The sequence below is a fragment of the Gasterosteus aculeatus genome, chromosome 3 (assembly GCF_964276395.1).
Source record: "Gasterosteus aculeatus chromosome 3, fGasAcu3.hap1.1, whole genome shotgun sequence".
NCBI classification, from domain to species: Eukaryota; Metazoa; Chordata; class Actinopteri; order Perciformes; family Gasterosteidae; genus Gasterosteus; species Gasterosteus aculeatus.
Genome location: NC_135690.1, coordinates 18926357 through 18949211, shown reverse-complemented (window position 1 = coordinate 18949211; position 22855 = coordinate 18926357). Strand labels below are relative to the sequence as shown.

Below are 22855 nucleotides of genomic sequence, written 5' to 3'. Positions count from 1 at the left end.
ATGGGCTTGGTCGAGGCGTTTAACACCCTTTTAGTTAGCTCATTCGCTAATGCTAACAACTAGCATGCTGACTGCGGAGAGTTAAGTATCTCTCTGTGGTATCTAGTATAAATACTTCAAGATAAGGACCTGAGATACACATCTAAACTTTATTCTGCTTTTTCTAGTTTGAAATCCAAAATATCAAGTTTTGAAAATTGACTTTGGAACCTTTTGAAACGTTAACATTTGATGTTGCAGTTACAGAGGACGTTGGATGTAACAAGCATTTTGGTTTGGGATGACAAGGAGCTCAGGGAGGTCAGCGAGGCAGAGGAGGGAGGGAGGAGGAGGGAGGAGGAAGGAGGGGGAGGAGGAGGGAGGAGGAGGGGGAGGAGAGGGAGGAGCAGCAGAATAAGGGGCGGGAGGAAGCGCTCTCACCTCCTGCTTTAACCTGTAAAAGCCACTGAAGCCGTGCAGGTTTATTTTGGCGGTCCGTCTTCCTCTCAGGTGGATCGTCTGGCTTCAGTTCCTCTGCTCGACACACACACACACACACACACACACACACACACACACACACACACACACACACACACACACACACACACACACACACACACACACACACACACACACACACACACACACGCAGTGTGAGAACGAAGCAGCAGAATCCATGTAAAGTATCAATAATCACATTTAACATGAATATGAAGCATCTTGTGTTCGTTTTGTTTCAAAGAAACTAGAATCATTTATTTGGGTTTTGTTCTTTGACGCTTTGTTCATGTTTTTCTCTCATTGCTTGTTTAGTTTTGCTTCCAGCCATTGATTGATTGGCGGATCAAAGGATCAATCAGTGAGATTCTTCCTCAGTTCTCATGTTTCTTTGAAGTGTTGATGTTTCTCATGTAAACAGACAATAATCATGTAAACTGATATTTTACAAATCAAACAAACGATACTGAACCTAAAAGCTGATCATTTCCTTTGATCTGGAAGTGATTATATACGTATGTTCAGTGGGGACAAAGTATCTGAACCCCTGACCAAGTTTGGCCACTTGCAAAGAAATCTATAAATATAATCGTAGGTGTATTTTAACAGTGACAAACAGTATATCAACACAAAAATCCAGAAAACTACCTGTGTGTGTATATATATATATATATATATATTTATATATATATACATGTGTATATGTGCGTATGGAAACGGCTCCATGCTCACGCCTCCTCTGACTTTCAACCAATCACATGACAGTAAAACACATAGCTTCTCCTCAGTCAGACGAGACTTTAATGACAAACAGGATTCATCTCACATGTATTTATGTTTAGTTAGCGGTTAGCTTAGCTAGCTATGGTAACATCTATACTGGTGTTGCTGCTTCACACGATCCCCCAAACGTTGTCATGTGTTGGTCTTGATCCTGCAGGATCAGGAGCAGATAAAAACCAGCTTCAGAAACATCTGGAAACAAGGCTTGTGTTCTCCAACTGTCCAGATGTACTCCTCAAACTCCTCAGGAGAAGAAGTAGTGAGTCAGCAGCTTCCTCCTCTTCCTCTTCCTCCCAAAGTCTTTTCCTTGTAGAGCCGGGCGGTTCCAGAGGTCCGTTTGTCCCTTGTGGGTTGCCGTACTAACATGCAGATAAGATGGAGGAGTGGTGATATGATCTCTAAGCGTAACATGAGTCCAGTTAGACCTCCTGCAGGTACTGGACGGAGAAGGCCTCCAGTTGGGTCTCCAGCTCTGTGGCTCGGTTCCTGTAGACACAAAGGAGACTCAGTACAGGAAGTTCTCGCTCTCTTCACTGGTACCGGTGGCTCATCCAGTTCTAAACACTGGTGCTCACGTAGCATGCTGTGAATGGACGGGGTCCAGCTTACATCCAGGACCTGGTCCAACCCGACATCCCGACCCGCACTCTCCGCTCTGCATGTGATAAACTGCTAGTTTGAGGTGCACTGATTGTAAGTGGCTTTGGATAAGAGCCGGTGATGTAATGTACCAACACTTAACAATGTTAAGCTCCAGAGTGTTAATAAAGTTTTATCCCCCAATATTCAATGATATCATTGATGTTCTCTGGTCTCCGATGATGTCATTTAGTAAATAACCAATGAGTGTTTAGAGACACGGAGGTTCACTTAAGTTACATTATGATGCGTTCAGGCTCCGCTCAGTGAACATGAGAACATGCAACGTTATCGCCATGAAGTATGATGTGTTTACCGTCCTAGTATGAGCTATTAGCTCATTATTGTACATCCTTAAACCTAATAAGTACAATGGAATATAATATAATATCTCATTCTTATTTGACTTTGTCGTGTTTTTACGATATTTTTGTATTTTTTAAGGTTTAATGACCTAATGAGAGTATTGAAATGATGCCATAGATAAATATTGTGTGACTATAATAAGGTTTAGTTCCCTGTACTTCACTGACCCGCCCTCAGTGAGAGTGTGACCTCTGACCTGAAGGCCTTGGACCTCCTCTGGAGGTTCTCCAGTCTCTGGATCCTGAAGCTCAGCTGCCGGATGTTCCCCTCCAGTTCCGCCTCGCTCAGATCGACTCTCTGCGCCAGGCGGCCGAAGGTGGACGCCAGCTCCCTCAAACACAAAGAGCAGGTGAGCCACAGTCGGAGTCCACTCAGGCGAGGCCGCGGCCGTCCGGGGGGTCTTACTTGTGCACCTGCTGGCTGCAGGCGGAGCCGGCGGCGGGGACGGCGGCCCTCAGGCGACGAGCGGCGTGCTCCACAAACTGCTGCTTCAGGGCGCGCTCCCTGCTGCCGTCCGTCCAGGTGAGCTTCTCGTACAGGTAGAGCAGCCCGTAGAGAGACAAGGACAGAGCGAGGAGACGCCAGCCCACAGAGCGCCACACCTGCAGCGCACGCACACAGGAGGCCATGCACACGCGTGTGCGTGCTGTATGAAACAAAGAAACTACAAAGAAATAATGAGAACATCAGCTCACCACGCCACCGACCACCATCCCCGCCATGGACGCTCGGGAGGAGACGCAGCACAGGCCCGTCGCTATGGAAACCGCCATGTCGTCCTTGAAGGTGGATGTTTCCTGCAAACAGCATCAACGGAGACGAGCTGAAGCGTAAACAACGTGGACGCATAAACAAGGCGGCGGCGGCCGGACCCACCTGAGGCCGCACGTCTGCGGCGGCGCCCAGCGCCCGCTTGGCGTTGGACGCGCCGATGAAGCGGGCGACGAGGGCCGTCCAGCCCAGAGAGAACTGGAACTCGATGTTCTCACGGAAGTCTGCGCACAGGGCGACCAGGCCGAGGTCGTAGGTCAGGTCGAAGGAGGCGGAGGGAGCGGAGAGCCGGTCGTGGACTGACGGAGACAGAAGAGGTTGGACGCTGTCTGAGGACAAAGGACAGACCGTCAGCTGGCACGTTTGAGACCAGCCCGGAGCACAGAGGCAGAGCGAGAGGTCGTACCCGTCATGTGTCTCTGAGTCTCTGCCATGTCCCTGAGGACGCCGGCTGAGCAGCGATGAGACAAACAGCCGACCAGCCTGTCCTCCACGTGCTGCAGCAGCTTCTGGAGACACGACGCCAGATACGTTCTAGCATCGCCACGACTTCTAATCATCTAGATTCACTCATCTCGATGTTCTTTTCCTGTAACCCTTATCTTGTAGTTGTATCTTCATTTCTTTGCTGTCATCCACTTTATTTTCTACCATCGTTTCCATCTGTAATCTCTATTTTGCACGTTTTCTGCCCCCGTTTCTATCACATCCTGCATTTCCCTCACTGGACGTGGTACTTGTACACAGGTGGAGTACTTGTTAGCGTGCTGCTGTACTCACAGTTTTGTAGAGCTCCAGAGCTTCTTGTGTGGGGTTGAAATCTGCTCTGAACTCCTCCACCAGAACGGGAAGCGAGCGGATCTGATCCGTCAGCGCGGTGGCAACCTGACGTGAACCTGCTGTTAGTCCACAGCTACACAACAAGTCACACTGAAGACACACGGTTAGGTCTGCGTCACATACACATCAATCCTCATCGGCCGCGCTAAATCAGCCTACGTATTCAGCATCTTCCTTCTAGATTTACAGCTTCCGACTGGTTATCCGATCGTATCTCCACACTGACCGTGAGGGACCAGGGAGAAGATCTGCTGGAAGCATCGTCCATAACGATGTGTATCAAAAGTCAAATCTCCATCCTGACTCAACTCGTCAATCTTTAGCCTCCTCTATTTTCATCAACATTCAAATAATTCATTTGTATATTCTATAAAATAAGAAAGAATGTGAGTTGTGTGTGTCGGCTGTGGGGAGGGAACCTTGGCAGAGACGTCGTCGGTCAGAGTCTTGATCCTCTCTTTGACGCTGACGGTGAGACGGTTAATCTGTCCTCTGACGAAGTCGAGCCGGTCCTTCTGATCCTCACGCTCCTCCAGGCAGCAGATCCTGTCAGAGGAGAGATGACAAGAAACGTCTTCCTCTCAACCGTCTGCTCATGTTGTTAAAGAGGAAGTGAGCGAGTGAGTTTTTCCGACTTCCTGTCGGCCGAGGCGATGTTGATGGCGTCCATCACGGCTTTGATGGCCTCAGTGATCTGCCTCGCTCTCACTGTGTGCTGCTCAAACTTGGTCTTCACTGCAGACTGAGAGATGAACTCCTGCAGGGGTCAAAGGTTACCAGTTACATCGGCTGGTTCACTTATTTTACACTAAAACACTAAATGTCTTTGTACCTCAAACGTCCTCTCAAACATCTGGAACTCTCTGAGTCTCTCATGGAAACCTTCAGCGAGAGCGCCACCTGCAGGAAGACGAAGGGGGACAAATAATTCATGAGATATTTATGAGTCATCTCATTGTCTTCTTCGTCATACTGATGTTTAAATATTGCACAATTGTATTTACTTTAATTGTCCTATTTCTTATGCGTATTATTATACGAAGATAATCATTTTCTTTTGTCTTTCTCATAAGAAAATGATTGTTATTAATAGTATATCCTGGTGGATAGTTGAGTGTAAAATAATCTCTTGAGACACTGAGACATTGATTGTCTCTGCGTGTCTTACTGACCTTACCTGTCTCACCTGTCTCAGGCATGCCCTGTGCTCGCTGCATCCTGGAGCTCAGGACCTCCTTGGCGGAGACAAAGAAGATCCTTCCCGGAGCCTCGTCCAGGCTGACCACCTTCAGCTCCTCGGCCAGGAAACGCACACCGCGGTCCAGGTGCTGCTTCCTCACCTGGAACAACAGTGGGTACATCCAACTTTCCTGGGTTGCTCTACAGTTTAGCCACGTACATCATAGATCCCTTAGCTGGGTACATCCTACGTTCTCTTAGGAGGGTATATCCGAGTTCCCTTAACTAAATACATGGTAAATCATCTTACCCCAGGTTGGGTAGATCCTAGTTCTCTTAGCGAGATAGATCTTAGTAGATGAGTACATTATAGATCCCTCAGATGAACCCTAACCCCAAACACTGACCTCCTCGATGTATTCAGGTTCACTCACTGACGCGTCCCATCGGTTGTGGAGGATGAAGATATTCGGTTTGGAGATTCGCTCGCTGACTTTGTGGAAGAACAGTTTCTCCTGCAGAACACACATGTACACACATATATATCTATATATATATATAGATATAAGTACTTTATATACATGAACAAATTATTTACTGTGTTCATGAGCGTCGACTCAGCGTTTCCAACCAAAACGAAGACGTCGGCATCCAGACAGAACTTATCGATCCAGGTGTCTAACTCTAGAGTGACGTCAGTGCCAGGGCTGGGTCAGGGGTCAGAGGTCAGACATGATCATTAGTACAGAAGCTAAAAGTACGTCTTCACTTAACGGATGTTTCTCTTATTGAGACCAGTTGTGTGTGTGTGCGTGTGTCAAGGTGTGTGTAGCTGTGTGTGTTACCTGTCCATCAGCACCAGGTCGTCTCTCAGCAGAGCACAACGGCTTTTAGGCCACATCACCTTCACCAGACTGCCAGAGTCCAGAGTGGGAACCATGTGGAGGGCATGAGCCAGCTGGTTCACCGTCTGAGGAGGCAGAGGAGCAGCAAGTTACCCAGAGGAGTCTGACCGATGCATGATGCCATAACACGTCTCTAAACCCTCCAACATGTGGGACTGGAGTGTTGGACGTACGGTGACGCTCCTCCGGTCGCTGTACGCCTCGGTGGTGAGGTAAGCCTCGTCGGCGTCGGTTCCTTCCACCCTCAGGAAGCAGTTTGTGGTGTGACCGATGCCGCTGGGCAACACGCGGTCCCTCAGCATGGCGTTGATCACTGTACTCTTCCCGTTGCTCGTCCTGAAGCATAGAACCATTTCATTTTATCGTATTCTTTCATATCACATTATGTTACATTACATCAACGACTGAAAGCCTCCAGAACCGCCCACTTTAATTATCTTGTGCTGATAGTGTAATCGTTTATTATATGATCAGATCAGAGTTTTGTTTTATTTGAGACTTTTGCATGTTTGAGGGTCTATAATTTAATAACGACCACTTTAACAAGTGGTCGTAGACGTCCACTGGCGAGGGAGTATTTAGAGAGGTTGAGCCGCATGAAGACAAGCAGGACAAAGACTAAGGAGTCTTTCGCGGAGTCTTCTGGGCGGCTGAATGCGACGCCGTTTCCTGCTATTTTTCATAATGTGTTTGACCCCTTGACCCGTACCCGTCCGAACCGCTTCCCGCAGATACTACAGGCCTCGGGCCAGATCCGCTCTCTATCGTAACCTCTCCTCTCTCACCGATCCCACCCGCTCCACACATGTGCACCTTGTCACAGGAGGCCTCTGGACCTGCCAGTCAGCGACTCGCAAGGCAGACTTCATCTCCAGCTTCGCTATCCAGCAGTCACTTGACTTCCTCGCTCTCACCGAGACCTGGATCACACCTGAGAACACCTCCACCCCAGTGGTGGTGTGTCCGATGGCGCTGGGCAGCACCCGGTCCCTCAGCATGGCGTCGATCACCGCAGGAACCAAAGAAAATAGCTGACATACGCTCCTCTTTCTCAAACCCACCTCCTCCTTCTCGTGTCCCACCGTCTTCACCTCTTTCGCCCTCACTTTCCTCTTTCACCCCCTTGTCTCCTAATCAAGTTCTTAACCTAGTAACCTCTGCCCGTCCACCACCTGCCCTCTTGACCCCATTCCATCACATCTTCTACAATCTATCGCACCTGACCTTCTTCCGTTCCTTACCTTTCTCATCAACAACGCTCTGTTATCTGGCTGTTTTCCCAATTCTCTGAAGGAGGCAAGAGTCAACCCTCTCCTGAAGAAACCTACCCTCAACCCTTCTGAAGAACACATCTACAGACGGTCTCTCTTCTTCCCTTTTGGTCCAAATCTCTTGAACGTGCGATCTTTAATCAACTCTCCTCCGATCTCCACTGTAACAACCCCCTTGACCCCCACCAGTCAGGCTTCAAGGCCGTTCCACAGAGACTGCTCTCCTTGCTGTCTCTGAGCAACTCCACACTGCTAGAGCTCCTCTCTCTCCTCTGTCCTCGTCCTTCTGGACGTCTCTGCTGCATTTGACACAGTCAACCACCAGATCCTTGTCTCCTCCCTTCAGGAACTTGGTGTCTCAGGCTCTGTTCTCTCCCTTCTCTCGTCCTACCTCGACGACCGCACCTACCGGGTAACCTGGAGAGGATCTGTGTCCGACTAAAAGACCAACAACGTGAAGAACTTATATTGTACTTATAATGGTTCTTATCTATAGCAAATTGGCTTATTTGATGAAATCACACTTTCTAGTTTCTTATTCTTCTGAGTTTGTCTCCTTATGGTTAAATCCACTTATTGTAAGTCACTATGGATAAAAGCGTCAGCTAAATGACATGTGATGTAATGTGATGTAGTGTGATGTAATGGTTAAATGTTGAGATGCATTTCATAAATGAACAAAATGGAAATATTTTCTAATAAAATCAACGTTTAAAAGGTTTCACTTCCTGGTCAGTTATTACATCATCCCCCACCACCCCTCCTCCTCCACATGGGAATGTTTCAGCAGTTTGTGCTGAGAGATAAAAGTTTATCTGAGTTAACAGTTAAAAACTGCTACAAAGTGCTGAATGCTTCTGAGTACTTCTATGTAATAGTCTGTACTTCTATGTACTACTTTGTACTCTGTATTTAGTAGGGCCAAAGATTTGGGGAGTACTTTACGTTTGCCAGTTTATTTAAGTTAATTATTATTGTTATTATTTCAATTTCCATAATGAATTATAACGGTATCATAATAATTATATTATAATAATAAAATGAGTATTATAGTAGTATTTGTACAGAGTAAGACTTTTTATTTTAAATGTTGAAAATACTGAAATGTATCAATAGTAGTAGTTATTTTAGTATTAATTGCAGTAGACATATTAGTAGTAGTCTTATTAGTAGTAATATTAGTTGTAATATTACTGATAGTACTAGTTGTATTTGTATTAATAGTAGTTGTAGTATTAATGCAGCAGAAATACTGGTAGTAGTTTTTGTTATAGTAGGAGAAGTAATATCTGTTGTAGTATCACTACTAGTTGTAGTAACAGTAGTATTTTTAGTATTACGAGTACTGGTAGTCATTTTCGTATTATTAGCAGTAGAAATACTAGTGGTAGTAATAGTAGTAGCCGTAGCAGTTGTAGTACTACTAGTAGTAGTAGCTTTTGAAAGAGCAACACGCATTACAACAAAACAGATAGAGGCTTTTATTTTGAAATGATGGGATTGGGTGGTGCAGAGAGAGAGAGAGAGATTTAATGAGTGAGCAAGAACGAGAGAGAGAGAAGGGGTGAAAGGGTGAGACAGATGGAGACTGGAAGTGAGTGAGAGAGAGAAACAGCAACAAATGGAGTGATAGAGTGACAGAGTGACAGAGTGACGGAGTGACAGAGTGACGGAGTGACAGAGTGACGGAGTGACAGAGTGATAGAGTGACAGAGTGATAGAGTGACGGAGTGACGGAGTGACAGAGTGATAGAGTGACAGAGTGACAGAGTGACAGAGTGACAGAGTGACGGAGTGACGGAGTGACGGAGTGACAGAGTGACAGAGTGATAGTGTGACAGAGTGATAGAGTGACAGAGTGACAGAGTGACGGAGTGACGGAGTGACGGAGTGACAGAGTGACAGAGTGATAGTGTGACAGAGTGATAGAGTGACAGAGTGACAGAGTGATAGAGTGACAGAGTGACAGAGTGAGCGCTTAAGGAAGAGTGTAAAGTAGAGGAGTTTACAAGATGTCGGTCTGACTTGGCTGGTAGCTGCGTCATGTGACTCCACTAATCAGCTGATCACCTGAGTGCTGCTGTCATTGTTCATAAGCTGATCAGAGAGCCGAGAGAATAAGAGTTCTCTCTAGGAATAAGATTTACTTAAGCTGCAAAACTATAAAGCCAGGAAATAAAACTATATGAGAGACCCAAGACGTATCCTTTACATGTATGTGGCACATTCAATAACTTGTACCAGGTCTGCAGGTCTCGGGGGGCTCAAAAGTATAAGTCTGTTATTGGATCTATTGATCCAAAATGAAGCATGCAGAGTGAAAATTGCCAAATAGAAATCTTTTTGAACCTTCTGCTCTCCAGTAGACGGCCCCTTACACACTGATGTAGATCTCACAAACATAATCAGTGCTACTGAGAAGAAACACATATCAAAACGCAGTTTTTTTTAAATAGTTTAGGCTTTTGTTGACATTTTAAAGTTCAAATAGTGGCTGCAGCTGTAAGATTGAAGAAGAAGAAGGATTTGAAAGTTGATTAAAAAAACACTATTGGTTTTCCAATGGAGTTTTCTTTGTTAAAACGTAAAAACATTATGAATACTGATTTATATTAATTCAAGCATAATAGGTAGAAAGCTGATACAGATACAAAAGGAAACTGAGAGGAACAATAGTTAACAGCATGTAAACAAACTGCACATTCAAATGATAAAGATGGTGGCAGTTTCCACCATCTCTCCATAAACGACCACTTTTCACGTGACCCTCTCACAAGCCTTCTCTTCCACCAGGTGGTGCCTACCTGCCGAAGAAGGCCACCTTCATGTGTCTCCGGACCAGAACCTCCTTGATGGTCCACAGCTTGGTGGCACAGCTCTGCAGCTCCAGACTCTGCTCCTCCACGGCCACCTGACCCGGGTCGTCTCCTCGCCACGCCTCTGACATCACAGCAACAACAAGCAACAACAGGGTCAGCTGTTGACCATCAGACTGAAGCAGAGCGTAACGACCTACACATCCATTCTTAATCCACCGCGAAGGTATCGTGTACCTCTAAGTACAGTTTGAGGTACTTTCTCTCATCTCATCTACTTTTATTGCTTCAAATAGCTTCAGTTAATAGACGAGAACTAGAACAAATGATGATGTGCAGCAATTCTCTATGTTACTATTCTGATACCTGGACCTTTACTTGTAAGAGTATTTATACACAGTATTAGTACTTTTGCTGCAGTAGAAGATGTGTGTGTGTGTTGTTACTTTTTACTTTGTTGATTATTACTTTGTTACTTGTCACTTTGTTAATTGTTACTGTTACTGTTTGATTGTTACTGTAACTGGTTACTTGTTACTGTAACTGGTTGATTGTTACTGGTTGAATATTACTATAACTGGTTACTTGTTACGGTAACTGGTTGATTGTTACTGGTTGAATATTACTATAACTGGTTACTTGTTATTGTACCACTCCAGAATCCTGAGGATCTTTGCAGTCCTCTAAATCTCTGTTAACAAAAAACACCCTTTTGTGGCACAAAACACAAAGAACCATTCAGTGTGTGTCGTTTTATGTCGTTGTGTGTTTGTGGCTGACCGTCCACAAAGGCGGAGCCGTCCTTTACAAAATCCAGCAGCTGATCAAAGATGGAGGTAATCAAACGCTTCGCCACAACAAAACGCCTTAGAGGAGACGCATCTACGGCGTCCATGACACCTGAAACACACACACACAGACACACACGTTAACACAAACATGCGCTGTTGGTCAACAGATGAACACACATAGTTTACCGTGTCCAGCCTCTCTCTCGGGTTCAGAGGTCAGTTGTGATTCTTCCGCCATGAGCCGCCAACAGCTTCCATCATCTTCTCTGTTCAGCAGCAGCACGACCTCATCAGACTGTGATCCCAGCGCACAAAGCTCAGCTTACTGTGTGTGTGTGTGTGTGTGTGCGCGCAGACAGATCTTCTTAGCAGGACTTATCGCTGCTTCACCTGCAGACGCAACTTCCTGCCAATTCCCTAAAGCCCTCATTGGGTGTAATATCATGTTATTATTTTTATTAATACATAAAATAGGGTTTCCCCAAGGTTTACGACCAGGTAGGGGGGTAGTAACGGATCGGCCAGCAGCGGGTGCCCCGTTGATATAATGTTAGGGGAAACATTGCAAAACGTCCACAGGAGGCGCTATTGTATTCGCCTCTGCACATAAAATCCACTTCCATAGAATAAACTGTGAAGATGAAACAGATTCTTTGACTGAGCTGCAGCTCACTGTCGGCACGACAACAGCGATGAATGATGTAATAATACGCAGTGTGTGTGAGCGTGTGCGTGTGTGTGTGTGTGCGTCTCTATCTGCTTCAGTCAGATTCAGAGGAAACGGACGCTGCTGTTTGATCAACTTCCAAAGTAACTTTCATCATCCTGTCACACTGAAGACACCGCCCTCCTTATCTGATAGAAGGGGGGTTGTGTGTTTATTTATGTGTGTTTGTGTGTCAGTTGGAGCCATTAAAACCTCCAGTGGTAAAAGTCATTCCAAATGTGTATAAGCAATAAGGAGGAAGAGGAGAAGGAAAAGGGGAGGAGGAGGAGGAACAACGTCTGCAGGCAAAGAAAGAGGGTGATGATAGAAGAGAGACGGGGCGCTAAGGAGACCTTTTAGAGACAGACTGAGGACAGACGAGGTGACAGCTTCAGATCCAGAGGCTGTCAGAGAGAAGACAGAAAGAGGAGGAGGAGGTGGAGGAGGAGGAGTCAAGGAGGGACATTAAAAACAGACTCGGCTGGGCAGACACGTCCAAACTGAGGAGGATCAGAGAAGAAGAACGTCGTCACTCGTCTGCAGAGTAAACGACTGAAAGGGAGCGAGGAGAAGGAGGTGGAAAAAGAGGAGGCGGAGGAACCAAACCACCCACAGAGAGTTTCCTCTCACACACACAGTTTGTGTTCACAGCAGCTTCACCTCTCTGACAGCAGGAGAAGAGAAAGAAGGAGTCACAAGGAGAAGCTGACTCTCCTCCACCCTTCACGATAGAGGAGCAGACTCACCACCTGCATCATGGGAACGCTTTGAGTCCTCAAAGACCCCTGAAGACCTCTGGTTCCTCCTCCACCAAACCTCCCCCAGCATGTTGGCCAGGCCGACCCAGGGTGGCGCGGGGGGGCAACTGGGCCTGACGTTGATGGTGATGATGGTGATGGTGGCGCTAGTGGTGGAGGCAGCCAGCGTGGAGGAAGTGGAGAGTGAGGAGAGCGAGGAGGTCCTGGAGGAGGAGATCCTGGTGAGGAACAAAGGTCACTTCCTGGTCTCTACTGAGCACGTGCAGCTGTCAGCGGAGACCTGCACGTGCTCAGTAGAGACCGGCTAGGTGTGTTAGCCACAGATAGCTAATCATCAGTAATGTTGTAGCTGTGACAGCCGCTGTTTATTATTATACAACAACAATATATTGATCCCAATAACAAAAGAAGGAACAGCAACATTAATAATCATAACAATAATGATTACATAACAATTCATCATAATTCATCATAACCTCTAACAGCTAATTAACATTAATATGAAACAGCATTAATCTTTATTCATCTTTATTGTTATCATTCATCCGTATACTTTACAAGCAACATTTATAAACCGACTTTCTCCAGGAGCCGCTGGCCTCAGTGTCTCCACTCAGCTCCTGGCTCATCTTCAGGAGAAACTCCAACAAAGGGGACAACCGGAGAAGCAAAGGGACCAGGAGAACCTCAAAGGTCTGACAACGGCGGGACAAAACATTTAACGCTTGATTCCGAGGGCGGAGCTAAGGGGGAGGGGTGGGGCCAGGAGGTCTGCAAATTCTGGACTCTTATCAACAACTTCCTGTTCTACGGCAGAACGCGCTTTAATTTGGGCGCATGGCACCAACGATGAAGTGACACAACGTTTAGCTGACTTTCTGCTGGTTTTGGGAGGAAATATCTAATGCCTCCCAAATGAGTCGTATTAGATCGATAACAGGCTGTATTCTAATGGTGCACCGGCCTCTGTTGTTGTCAGCATGGTCTTCCAGGACCTCCAGGACCTCCAGGACCTCAGGGACCCCGGGGGCCTCCGGGACCCACCACCCCTCTTCTTCCCCAGCAGCAGGAGGTCCTCCAGGAGTTGCAGCTCAGACTCAGAGGTGAGAGCCTCACGCTCAACTTACACTAAAGTATACACCACTTAGAGACCTGTCAATCAGCGTGTAGCCCCGCCCCCAAAGCATCGCCTGCTTTATGGTCTATTGGACCATCATTTATAGTGCAGCTTTTTAAACGTACGAAAAGCACCAAACTTGAGACAGAGCCATGCAAGCGGTTTCCCTCTGCTCCCAGTGTTCGTGCTAAGCTAGGCTAACACGTGGAGCTGTGTCTTTAAGAAGAAGAATATTTTTGTTTGTGTTCTGCATGTACGGTTACTAGAGACACACTGTTCACTCTCACGCCGTGTTTTCTGTATGTAGGTTACACAAACAAGGCTGTGTTTGTGAGTGTGTGTGTGTGTGTGTGTGTGAGTGTGTGTGGAGGCAGCCTGTCTGAGTCCTTAATAGGGGTAATTTTGTGGCTCAGCGGCCGGATTCCTGAAATTCCTGCTGACTGATGATGTGTCTCGGTTACTTTGTGTGTTAGTGTGTGTGTGTGTGTGTGTGTGTGTTTCCATATTTCAGTGTGTTTACCCATTAGTCAATACGACCTTTTATCTCCACTGTGCAATAAATAGACTAGTTCAATTCTCACAGAAGGCCGACATGGGAAGCTGTCTAGAAACAATGGGAGGCAGCTGATTGGATGAACCATCTGTCACTCAAACTCACTTAAGCCAGGGGAGAAAACCTTTCGCCACGGTTCTGATGAACCAGGTGCTAAAGTAGCATTTAAGCTAACCCTTCCTGGGCCGTCCTCTGCGCCTAAGCCCCTCCCCCTGCGGCCAGCTCGTTGCGGTACTCGGATTGGTAAACACACAAATCAAGACTTGTGTAATGTGTTGTAACTCTGGTCAAATGAGATCTTCTAACCCCGCTTCTCTCTCCATCATCTTCCTCTCCTCCTCCTCCTCCTCCTCCTCCTGCTCCTCTCAGACATGGAAGGAGTGTGTTTTCAGTGTGATGCTACTCCTCGTGTCTCCACCTCCTTCCTCGGTCGCCTCCACCAGGACGTCATCGTCCCTCGACGCAGCCTGCTGGAGCTGCAGCCGTTTAGTCAGGTGACACACACGTACACACACACACCCACACACACACACACACGTACACACACGTATACACACCCACACACACACACACACACATGTACACACACGCACACACACGTACACACACCCCCACACACACACACGTACACACACACACACACACGTACATACACGTACATACACACACGTACACACACATGTACACACACCCACACACATGTACACACACGTATACACACCCACACACATGTACACACACGTATACACACCCACACACATACGTACACACACGTACACACACCCACCCACACGTGTCACACAGGATCCCACGGTGATGTCGTGGGCCCTTGTGTTTGACCTTTGACCCCTGCAGCCTTCGGACTCAGAGCGGAGCCTCCAGAGGGGGCGGAGCTTCAACAGCAGCAGCGGCCGGTTCACAGCCGCCGTGTCCGGATTCTACCAGCTGACCGCCAGCCTGCTGATAGGTGAGAGCTGGTCACGTGACTCAGAGCGACCTATAGCAGCTGACCTGCTGAGGAGTAACGGTGTGCTTCCTCTGCGTCAGACAGCGGAGACCGAGGCCACGCGAGACTCCGAGACAGCGTGAGAGCCGCCGTGTGCATCGAGTCGCTCTGCCAGAGCAACCTGTGAGTAGCTCTTCTTCGTCCTCGTCCGTCTCCTCATCTTCTTCTTCTGCGTCCGGAGGTCAGACGGCTCATCCCTTGTCCTCCTCAGCTCTGTGGACTCGGTGGTGGGCGTGGCGGCTGCAGGAGGAACCTTCAGCATCCTGCTCACAGGAACTCTTCATCTGCAGGTGAGACCATGTGACACGAGGCCCCTCCCCCAATGTTGAGAAGTAATAAAACATTAAATAAGGCCCCTGGCTATCAATTAGGAACCAAATCAATAATCAATATCTGTCATTGCATCACGTAAACATGAGGATAAAGTTCCATTTGAAACAAACCGTTTAGCAGAATATAAATCAACCTGTGTGTGTCTCCGTGTGTCTCCGTGTCCCTCGGTGTCTCGCAGGCTGCGGAGTACGTGTCGGTCTTCGTGGATAACTCCAGCGGGTCGGCCCTCAGCGTCCTGCGGGACTCCTTGTTCTCTGGGATTCTGCTGGGAGTCTGAACCCTTCGGACCTCTTTACCTGATCAGCTCGGAGGTCAAAGGTCACAGGAGCTCCTCCCCGTCCTGTTTGCCTCAGTGCCACTTGATGGACAGACAAATCATCACTCTCATTAAATATATATATACATATATATATATATATATATATATATATATATACACACACAATGCTCAGTTTGTTGTGTTTTCCTTTTGTCAAGATGTGAACAAACACACAAAAACAAACAAACAAACAGACTACAAAAGTGTTGATTAATCACAAATCACTTTATAGGAAAGAACATTTTCATCATTTGGATATAATCAGCATTACACCATTTTAACCCAATTATTTAACTCATGGACTAAATATTAAAGCAGGTGAAGCTAAACGTCACAATCGATTGTTTACTACAAAGACCAGATTGAACAGCTGTTGTTTGGCTCAACAATCGGACGGACTTGGAGCTGTTGGAAGGTGGATTCCTGTTGGCTAGCTTTGTGCTAATGCTAACATTTTGAATCCGGAAGACGTCTCCCTTGGATGTCACAAAACATAGCATTCAGCTAGCGGCTAGCCTGTTTCTAGAAGCTTCTGTTTGGACTTTGAGCTAACCAGTTGAAGCATAATGCTAATCATTAGTTAGCTGGTTGATGACTATAAACCTGACGCCGCTTGATAAGTCCTGAATGTAGACGGCCAACGCGTGAGGGTTCAGCCTGAGCTAATGCTACGCCGTCTCTGGTGCTGTTAGCATCATAGAAACGTAAAGAATAGTTGGAGAGTAGATGTTTTTCAAGTATTTGTGCTAAGCTATTGTTTCCTGAAATGTTGGACTGTTCTTTTAAAACACTAATGACAGTAAATAATAAAGAACAGCGTGAAGTATTGGTAGTACACATAGTATTGGTCTCTATTCAACCGTCTAAATAATGTCTCCGTGTATCAGAGATGGTGGTATGAAAAGATCTAAAGCAATTGAGTTTTGTGCATCTACTGACACCCAAAGCTGCTGATTGGCTGAGGGGGCGCCGGGGGGCCGCCATGCCGGGCGAATGTCACATGTTTCGCGGCCGGTAGCGGAAGCGTACGTCGGCGGCGGGCAGCAGGATCCCCAGTCCGGCTCTACTGGCGTCCAGCGTGGCCCCGGGCTGCCCGTCCTCCAGCTGCAGGTCCACACAGAGCAGCAGCACGCACAGGAACTGCTTGATCTCGTTAACGGCGAAGAACCGTCCGGGACACCGGGAGGACCCGGAGCCGAACGGCATGAGGTAATACCGGAGCCGCTGGCCGTCTTTGTAGAAGTCAGTCTTCTCCACGCCGTCCTGCAGAAAGCGGCCGGCTCGGAACGACTGAAACAAGAGAAGAAGATAAGTTAAGACATTTTATGATTAGATGTTATTATTCATTTATCATCTCAATTTCTCGTTCGCTGGTTGCAATAGATCAAAGATAGCGCCGGCCAAATGATGCTCTCAGGGGGGCAAAGGTCAGACTCAGGGGCCGTACCTGTGGCTCCTCGTAGATCTCGGGGTCCATGTGCATGGTCTGAGGGTAGAGGGCAACGAAGTCTCCCCTCCTGACGGCCACCGAGCGCCCGGCGTCCAGCCGCAGGCTGAAGTCCTCCTGGGCCACGCGGATGTTCATGGACGCCGAGGAGAGGCGGAGGCTCTCGCTGATGGCGCTCTCTGCGGGCGAGAAGGGTCAGAGGTTACTCTATCTCCTCTAAACAACAGAAGGAGTCACAGAGAGCAGAACTGACCCAGATACACCAGCTTCTCCAGCTGCTCCCTGTCGAGCCTCACGTCCCGGCTGCTGCTGAACGGGACTCCGTCCCCGAGTCCCAGGACGGACTGAATCTCCCGGCGCGCCTCCCTTAGGGCCTCGGGGTGACGCGCCAGGTGGTACATGGCCCAGAAGGTGGCAGGGATGGTGTTTCCCACCGACGCCCAGAGGATGGCAAAGTGTTGAGCTGGAGGGGGATTAATATTAACAATGGAAGTTACTCAATAAGAGTTCAATGCATCATAATTCATCTCTAATATCTATTTTATATTAATTTGAAAACATCTGCATTTATCCTATTTAAAACTACACTTTACAGATTACCTGTGAACATATCACGATAAGGTGATATTTTCACAGCAGACCCTGAACGCATCGTAGCGTAACTGAAAGCCGTTAGCGGTGCTGCTAACGCTACTAGCTCAACTCCTGTTTGTCTGAACACTCATTGGTTGTTTACAATGTCACATGATCATGATCACATGATCACTCACAACACAGGTGTCCAGAGTATGGTTTTAACTTTTAGTTTCAATTTAAATTCCTTTATTTTTTAATTGTTTATTCTATATTCCCCCAACACAGCCGTATATTTTATACCGTAGAGCAGAAGTCTTCAACAGGGGGGTTTTTCAACCAATTTTTTCTACACTTAAATGTCTTGAGAATCAGAATTGTATTTATTGTCTTTAAATACACATGAATCCAACATGTTGTAGAAACGGATAAATTGATGGAGGAGACGTTGTCTTTCAGTCCCTCAGCAGCTCTCAAGCTGATACGACATCACAGCCACCAGCCAATCAGATCTATTCATGCTGATACGACATCACAGCCACCAGCCAATCAGATCCATTCATGCTGATACGACATCACAGCCACCAGCCAACCAGATCCATTCATGCTCACGTCTGAAGAGCGCAGAGCTCATAAGTAAAAGATGGGGGACCAAACTCCGTAGGACAGGGGGTCCCTGCTCCATCTCGCCATCAGTTTGGAGGAGCTTGTGATAATCAAAAGTTGTTTTCATGGGCTTAGTTGGGGTTCGCTGTCTTGTCTTGATTTAAGAGTTAGGTAAGGGGGGGACGCAGGATGTGCCGAGCAGTCAGACACGAGTCTGACAGGATGGGGAGTCAGTTTCTGTCCTGGCTGAAGGTCTGCGGGTCAACTAGAAGATTTACCAGCCAAAGGGGGTTAGAGACACACCAACACTATTCAACATACACACTCTGTTTACGATGTTTACGTTAAGTCAGGAGTCTGGACATTGGATGTGACCGGATCTTAGATGCGGGAGGTGGAAGGTCCTCCTCTACGCCAGTTTAGGGCCAATAGAAATCTTTCCTTCTCCGTCTTTCAAGGGTTATAAAACATGATGTTCTTGCTGATGTTAGTGAGTTGTTCTTCCGGCCTGTGTGCTGCCTGAACTGCTCCTGCCTTTGCAAACGCAGCGCTGATACTTGACCTGTGATCTGACAAATAAATCTCCCAGAACGAGAGAAGTCATTCGGCTGAATTTTTGATAACCAAATCTTGAACACATATTCTTACAATTGGCCTGAAAAACGTTGAAGACCCCTGGTGTAGAGTCAAATTGTCAAATGTTTTCTTATGTGTCTTGTCGTCCATTGTCTTACTGTCTGATGTCATGTCAAATTCCTTGTAACATATTTTGGTAATAAATGTTTCTGATTCCTGATCAGAGACTAGAAACACATCAGTGACGTCACTGAATCCTAAAGAGTCCAAATGAGACAACTGGACGTCGTAACTCCAAGAGTCCTCCTTTAGCTTAGCGATGGAGACGTGAGGCCATTTATAGCTGGACACAAAGTAATGTGACCATGATGGAGTTCCTTTACAGCCTAACGTGAGTTCCATACAGGAAACAGGAAGTGGCCACTGATACTTGTGAATTTGTGTCTTTGTCTACCTGCTTTGTCGACGTCCCCGAGAGCGTCGTACTGCTCAAACAGCTCTGATCGCGTCCTGATAAACAGCGAAGTGTCGGCCCAGCGGGACATCTTGTGCGGCAGGAAGTAGTCGATCAGCTTGTCCCTTACGGCCTTGGTCCGTCCCAGCAGTCTGATGGGGATCTGAGCGATGAGCAACGGGAACATGTTGTCGAACCGCACAAAGTCCCGCCTCAGCAGGCCGGTGTCGGAGTGGCGGCTGGCGGACGCCGGCCTGCCGTAGATGGTGAGGAAGGTGGCCTCGAACATGATGGAGTTGCAGAACTCGTACATGCCGGCGCTCCTCCAGTCGCCGCTCGCCCCCCCCGGCGGCGGCCCGCCCAGGTGGTCCTGACGAAACAGCAGCAGGAGGTTGCTCATCATGCTCTCCGTGAGGGCCGAGAGGCCGTCACCCTGGAGGAGCTGGAAGGTGCGGCCGATCTGCTCCGGCAGGCCGGGGAACTTGCCCCCGCGGATGGGCGGGTAGCCGAAGGTGACGGGCGCCACCTTGTCGGAGAACTCGTGGAAGTCCAGCTGTCGGCCGTGTCTGATGACGCTGGGATACAGCAGAGGGTCCATGACGAAGGTCATGTATTTACCTGCAGGTGGAGCACAGACACACTGGGATTAGTTTAACGCACTGACCTTTGAACCTTTGGTTTTGTCTCGGAGGTCAGATACCAACCTGCTAGCCGAACTGTGAAAACGTCCCCAAACTTCTTCTTGTGTTCTTCTAGAAACTTGTGGGCATCGCGACCGAACTCCAGAGCTTTGCCGACGTACGGAATCCAGCCTTTGATGAGCGGAGGTTCACCATCTCGTCTGCAGGACACAAGAGACGCCTTCACTCAGGGATCTTCACACTGTCCGTCTGTCCTCCTGTCCACCTGTCCATCTGTCCTCCTGTCCATCTGTCCATCTGTCTACCTGTCCATCTGTCCATCTGTCCGTCTGTCTGTCTACCCGCCTATTCACCTGTCTGTTGAAGTAGTACTCCACTAACAGTGAGTAGAGGTTGAAGTACTCCACTAACAGTGAGTAGATGCTGAAGTACTCCACTAACAGTGAGTAGATGCTGAAGTACTCCACTAACAGTGAGTAGAGGTTGAAGTACTCCACTAACAGTGAGTAGATGCTGAAGTACTCCACTAACAGTGAGTAGATGCTGAAGTACTCCACTAACAGTGAGTAGAGGTTGAAGTACTCCACTAACAGTGAGTAGATGCTGAAGTACTCCACTAACAGTGAGTAGATGCTGAAGTACTCCACTAACAGTGAGTAGATGTTGAAGTACTCCACTAACAGTGAGTAGATGTTGAAGTACTCCACTAACAGTGAGTAGATGTTGAAGTACTCCACTAACAGTGAGTAGAGACTGAAGTACTCCACTAACAGTGAGTAGATGACGTACTCCACTAACAGTGAGTAGAGGTTGAAGTACTCCACTAACAGTGAGTAGATGTTGAAGTACTCCACTAACGGTGAGTAGAGACTGAAGTACTCCACTAACAGTGAGTAGATGACGTACTCCACTAACAGTGAGTAGAGGTTGAAGTACTCCACTAACAGTGAGTAGATGTTGAAGTACTCCACTAACAGTGAGTAGAGACTGAAGTACTCCACTAACGGTGAGTAGAGACTGAAGTACTCCACTAACAGTGAGTAGATGACGTACTCCACTAACAGTGAGTAGAGGTTGAAGTACTCCACTAACAGTGAGTAGATGTTGAAGTACTCCACTAACAGTGAGTAGATGTTGAAGTACTCCACTAACAGTGAGTAGAGACTGAAGTACTCCACTAACGGTGAGTAGAGACTGAAGTACTCCACTAACAGTGAGTAGATGACGTACTCCACTAACAGTGAGTAGAGGTTGAAGTACTCCACTAACAGTGAGTAGATGTTGAAGTACTCCACTAACAGTGAGTATAGATTGAAATACTCCACTAACAGTGAGTAGATGTTGAAGTACTCCACTAACAGTGAGTAGAGGTTGAAGTACTTCACTAACAGTGAGTAGAGGTTAAAGTACTCCACTAACAGTGAGTAGATGAAGTACTCCACTAACAGTGAGTAGAGATTGAAGTACTCCACTAACAGTGAGTAGATGTTGAAGTACTCCACTAACAGTGAGTAGATGTTGAAGTACTCCACAGTGAGTAGAGGTTGAAGTACTTCACTAACAGTGAGTAGAGGTTAAAGTACTCCACTAACAGTGAGTAGATGAAGTACTCCACTAACAGTGAGAAGAGGTTAAAGTACTCCACTAGCAGTGAGTCGAGTTTAAAGTACTCCTCTTGCTCAGAGGTACTTGTACCTCTTGCGGCGTCGCAGCAGGAGGCCGAGTATCAGCAGCAGGAGGCCGAGGAGCAGCAGCATTATCGGGGACATCTCGTTGCTTGTATCCGGAGAACCGACCCGAGGACCCGATTACTGAAAAAAGGAAACACAGTGAAGTTAACCACAGTCGCGCATGACTACATCCGGTCCCGCCCTTCAGAATAAGTTCCGCGGCGCTTTTTCACAATTGTCTAGAAAAATGAACCACTTATGGTGAATAAAAGCAGAGCTATTTAACAGTCAAACTACCGGATTATTTTCGATGGATCGGGTTTCTTAGTCCCTACAACACCGGGAAAGGACTCCCGGAGACATGAGGACGGAGGACGGTCGTTCTGCAGCGGGAACATCCGCTGACTTCATGACGTCAGCTGCTCTAATGCGTTCAATACAGTTATTGACAGTTATTGTACACTGATTTTTTACAATCACACAAGATGGAAACTCGTGATGTTTGATACCTAAAGAATAAGTTCAATGAAATGAAACTGGTTTAATTATTTTGATTTTTATGTGATGTCATTAGAGGCTCTAATAATCTTCATTTTATTTTTAATTTAATTTTAATTATATTATAGTAATACAATTTCAACAAGAACTTTACACGGATAATAGCATTAACAACACTAATAGGAAGACTACACCTTAAACTGATTTTCACTAAAAACAAATACAAGTTCAACTTTATCAGCAACAATAACTTCTGGACTGAACCACAGATATCATCATGTCTTTAGTGATATTTCAGTTCCTTCAGTAGGTTCACATTCCTTTGTATTCATGTAGCAACGAGACTCCTCAGTGACGAGTCATGACTCCGCCCACAGCCAAGTCACGTGGCCTCGTTACGTCCAAACAGACACTACAAGCAGCGGATGAACTCAAGAAAATAATCGGTTACTGGAACAGGTAGACAGGTTAGCAGGTAGACAAGTTAGTGGGTTAACAGGTAGACAGGTTAGCGGGTTAACAGGTAGACAGGTTAGCGGGTTAACAGGTAGACAGGTTAGCAGGTAAACAGGTTAGTGGGTAGACAGGTTATTGGGTTAACAGGTAGACAGGTTAGTGGGTTAACGGGTAGACAGGTTAACAGGTTAGTGGGTTACCAGGGAGACAGGTTAGTGGGGTAAACTGTAGACAGGTTAGCAGGTACAGGTTAGCGGGTTAACAGGTAGACAGGTTAGAGGGTTAACAGGTAGCCTTCCCT

The 22855-nt window shown here is 47.0% G+C and overlaps 3 protein-coding genes across 10 annotated transcripts; 1 reads left to right on the top strand and 2 right to left on the bottom strand.

Annotated features, from left to right (window-relative positions):
- Positions 1–1258: 1258 nt before the first annotated feature.
- Positions 1259–11163, bottom strand: mfn1a (mitofusin 1a). Of its 7 annotated transcripts, none has more exons than XM_078100067.1 (18): positions 11028–11157; positions 10831–10950; positions 10039–10174; positions 6137–6299; positions 5904–6028; positions 5657–5765; positions 5466–5573; positions 5057–5219; positions 4712–4779; positions 4515–4636; positions 4299–4425; positions 3820–3924; positions 3446–3548; positions 3145–3368; positions 2964–3065; positions 2674–2870; positions 2465–2599; positions 1259–1749 (listed from the first exon to the last, which is right to left on the bottom strand). In XM_078100067.1, the coding sequence occupies exons 1-18, from the start codon at positions 11077–11079 to the stop codon at positions 1683–1685; spliced, it is 2226 nt and encodes a 741-aa protein (XP_077956193.1). In that variant the 5' UTR covers positions 11080–11157; the 3' UTR covers positions 1259–1682. The 7 variants fall into 7 exon arrangements, with proteins under 7 accessions (XP_077956193.1, XP_077956195.1, XP_077956196.1 ...); XM_078100069.1 differs by having other exon boundaries at positions 3446–3545; XM_078100070.1 differs by having other exon boundaries at positions 5066–5219.
- A 207-nt stretch (positions 11164–11370) lies between these two features.
- On the top strand, positions 11371–16468 carry LOC120816662 (adipolin). Its single transcript, XM_040172451.2, has 8 exons — positions 11371–12526; positions 12894–12998; positions 13285–13408; positions 14345–14469; positions 14831–14942; positions 15023–15104; positions 15193–15271; positions 15493–16468. The coding sequence occupies exons 1-8, from the start codon at positions 12374–12376 to the stop codon at positions 15589–15591; spliced, it is 879 nt and encodes a 292-aa protein (XP_040028385.1). The 5' UTR covers positions 11371–12373; the 3' UTR covers positions 15592–16468.
- cyp7b1 (cytochrome P450, family 7, subfamily B, polypeptide 1) lies at positions 15840–22015 on the bottom strand. Of its 2 annotated transcripts, XM_078100074.1 has the most exons (7): positions 21898–22015; positions 21626–21741; positions 19994–20130; positions 19290–19907; positions 17334–17543; positions 17081–17259; positions 15840–16923 (listed from the first exon to the last, which is right to left on the bottom strand). In XM_078100074.1, the coding sequence occupies exons 2-7, from the start codon at positions 21697–21699 to the stop codon at positions 16630–16632; spliced, it is 1512 nt and encodes a 503-aa protein (XP_077956200.1). In that variant the 5' UTR covers positions 21700–21741; positions 21898–22015; the 3' UTR covers positions 15840–16629. The 2 variants fall into 2 exon arrangements, with proteins under 2 accessions (XP_077956200.1, XP_077956199.1); XM_078100073.1 differs by lacking the exon at positions 21898–22015 and having other exon boundaries at positions 21626–21783.
- Positions 22016–22855: the final 840 nt, after the last annotated feature.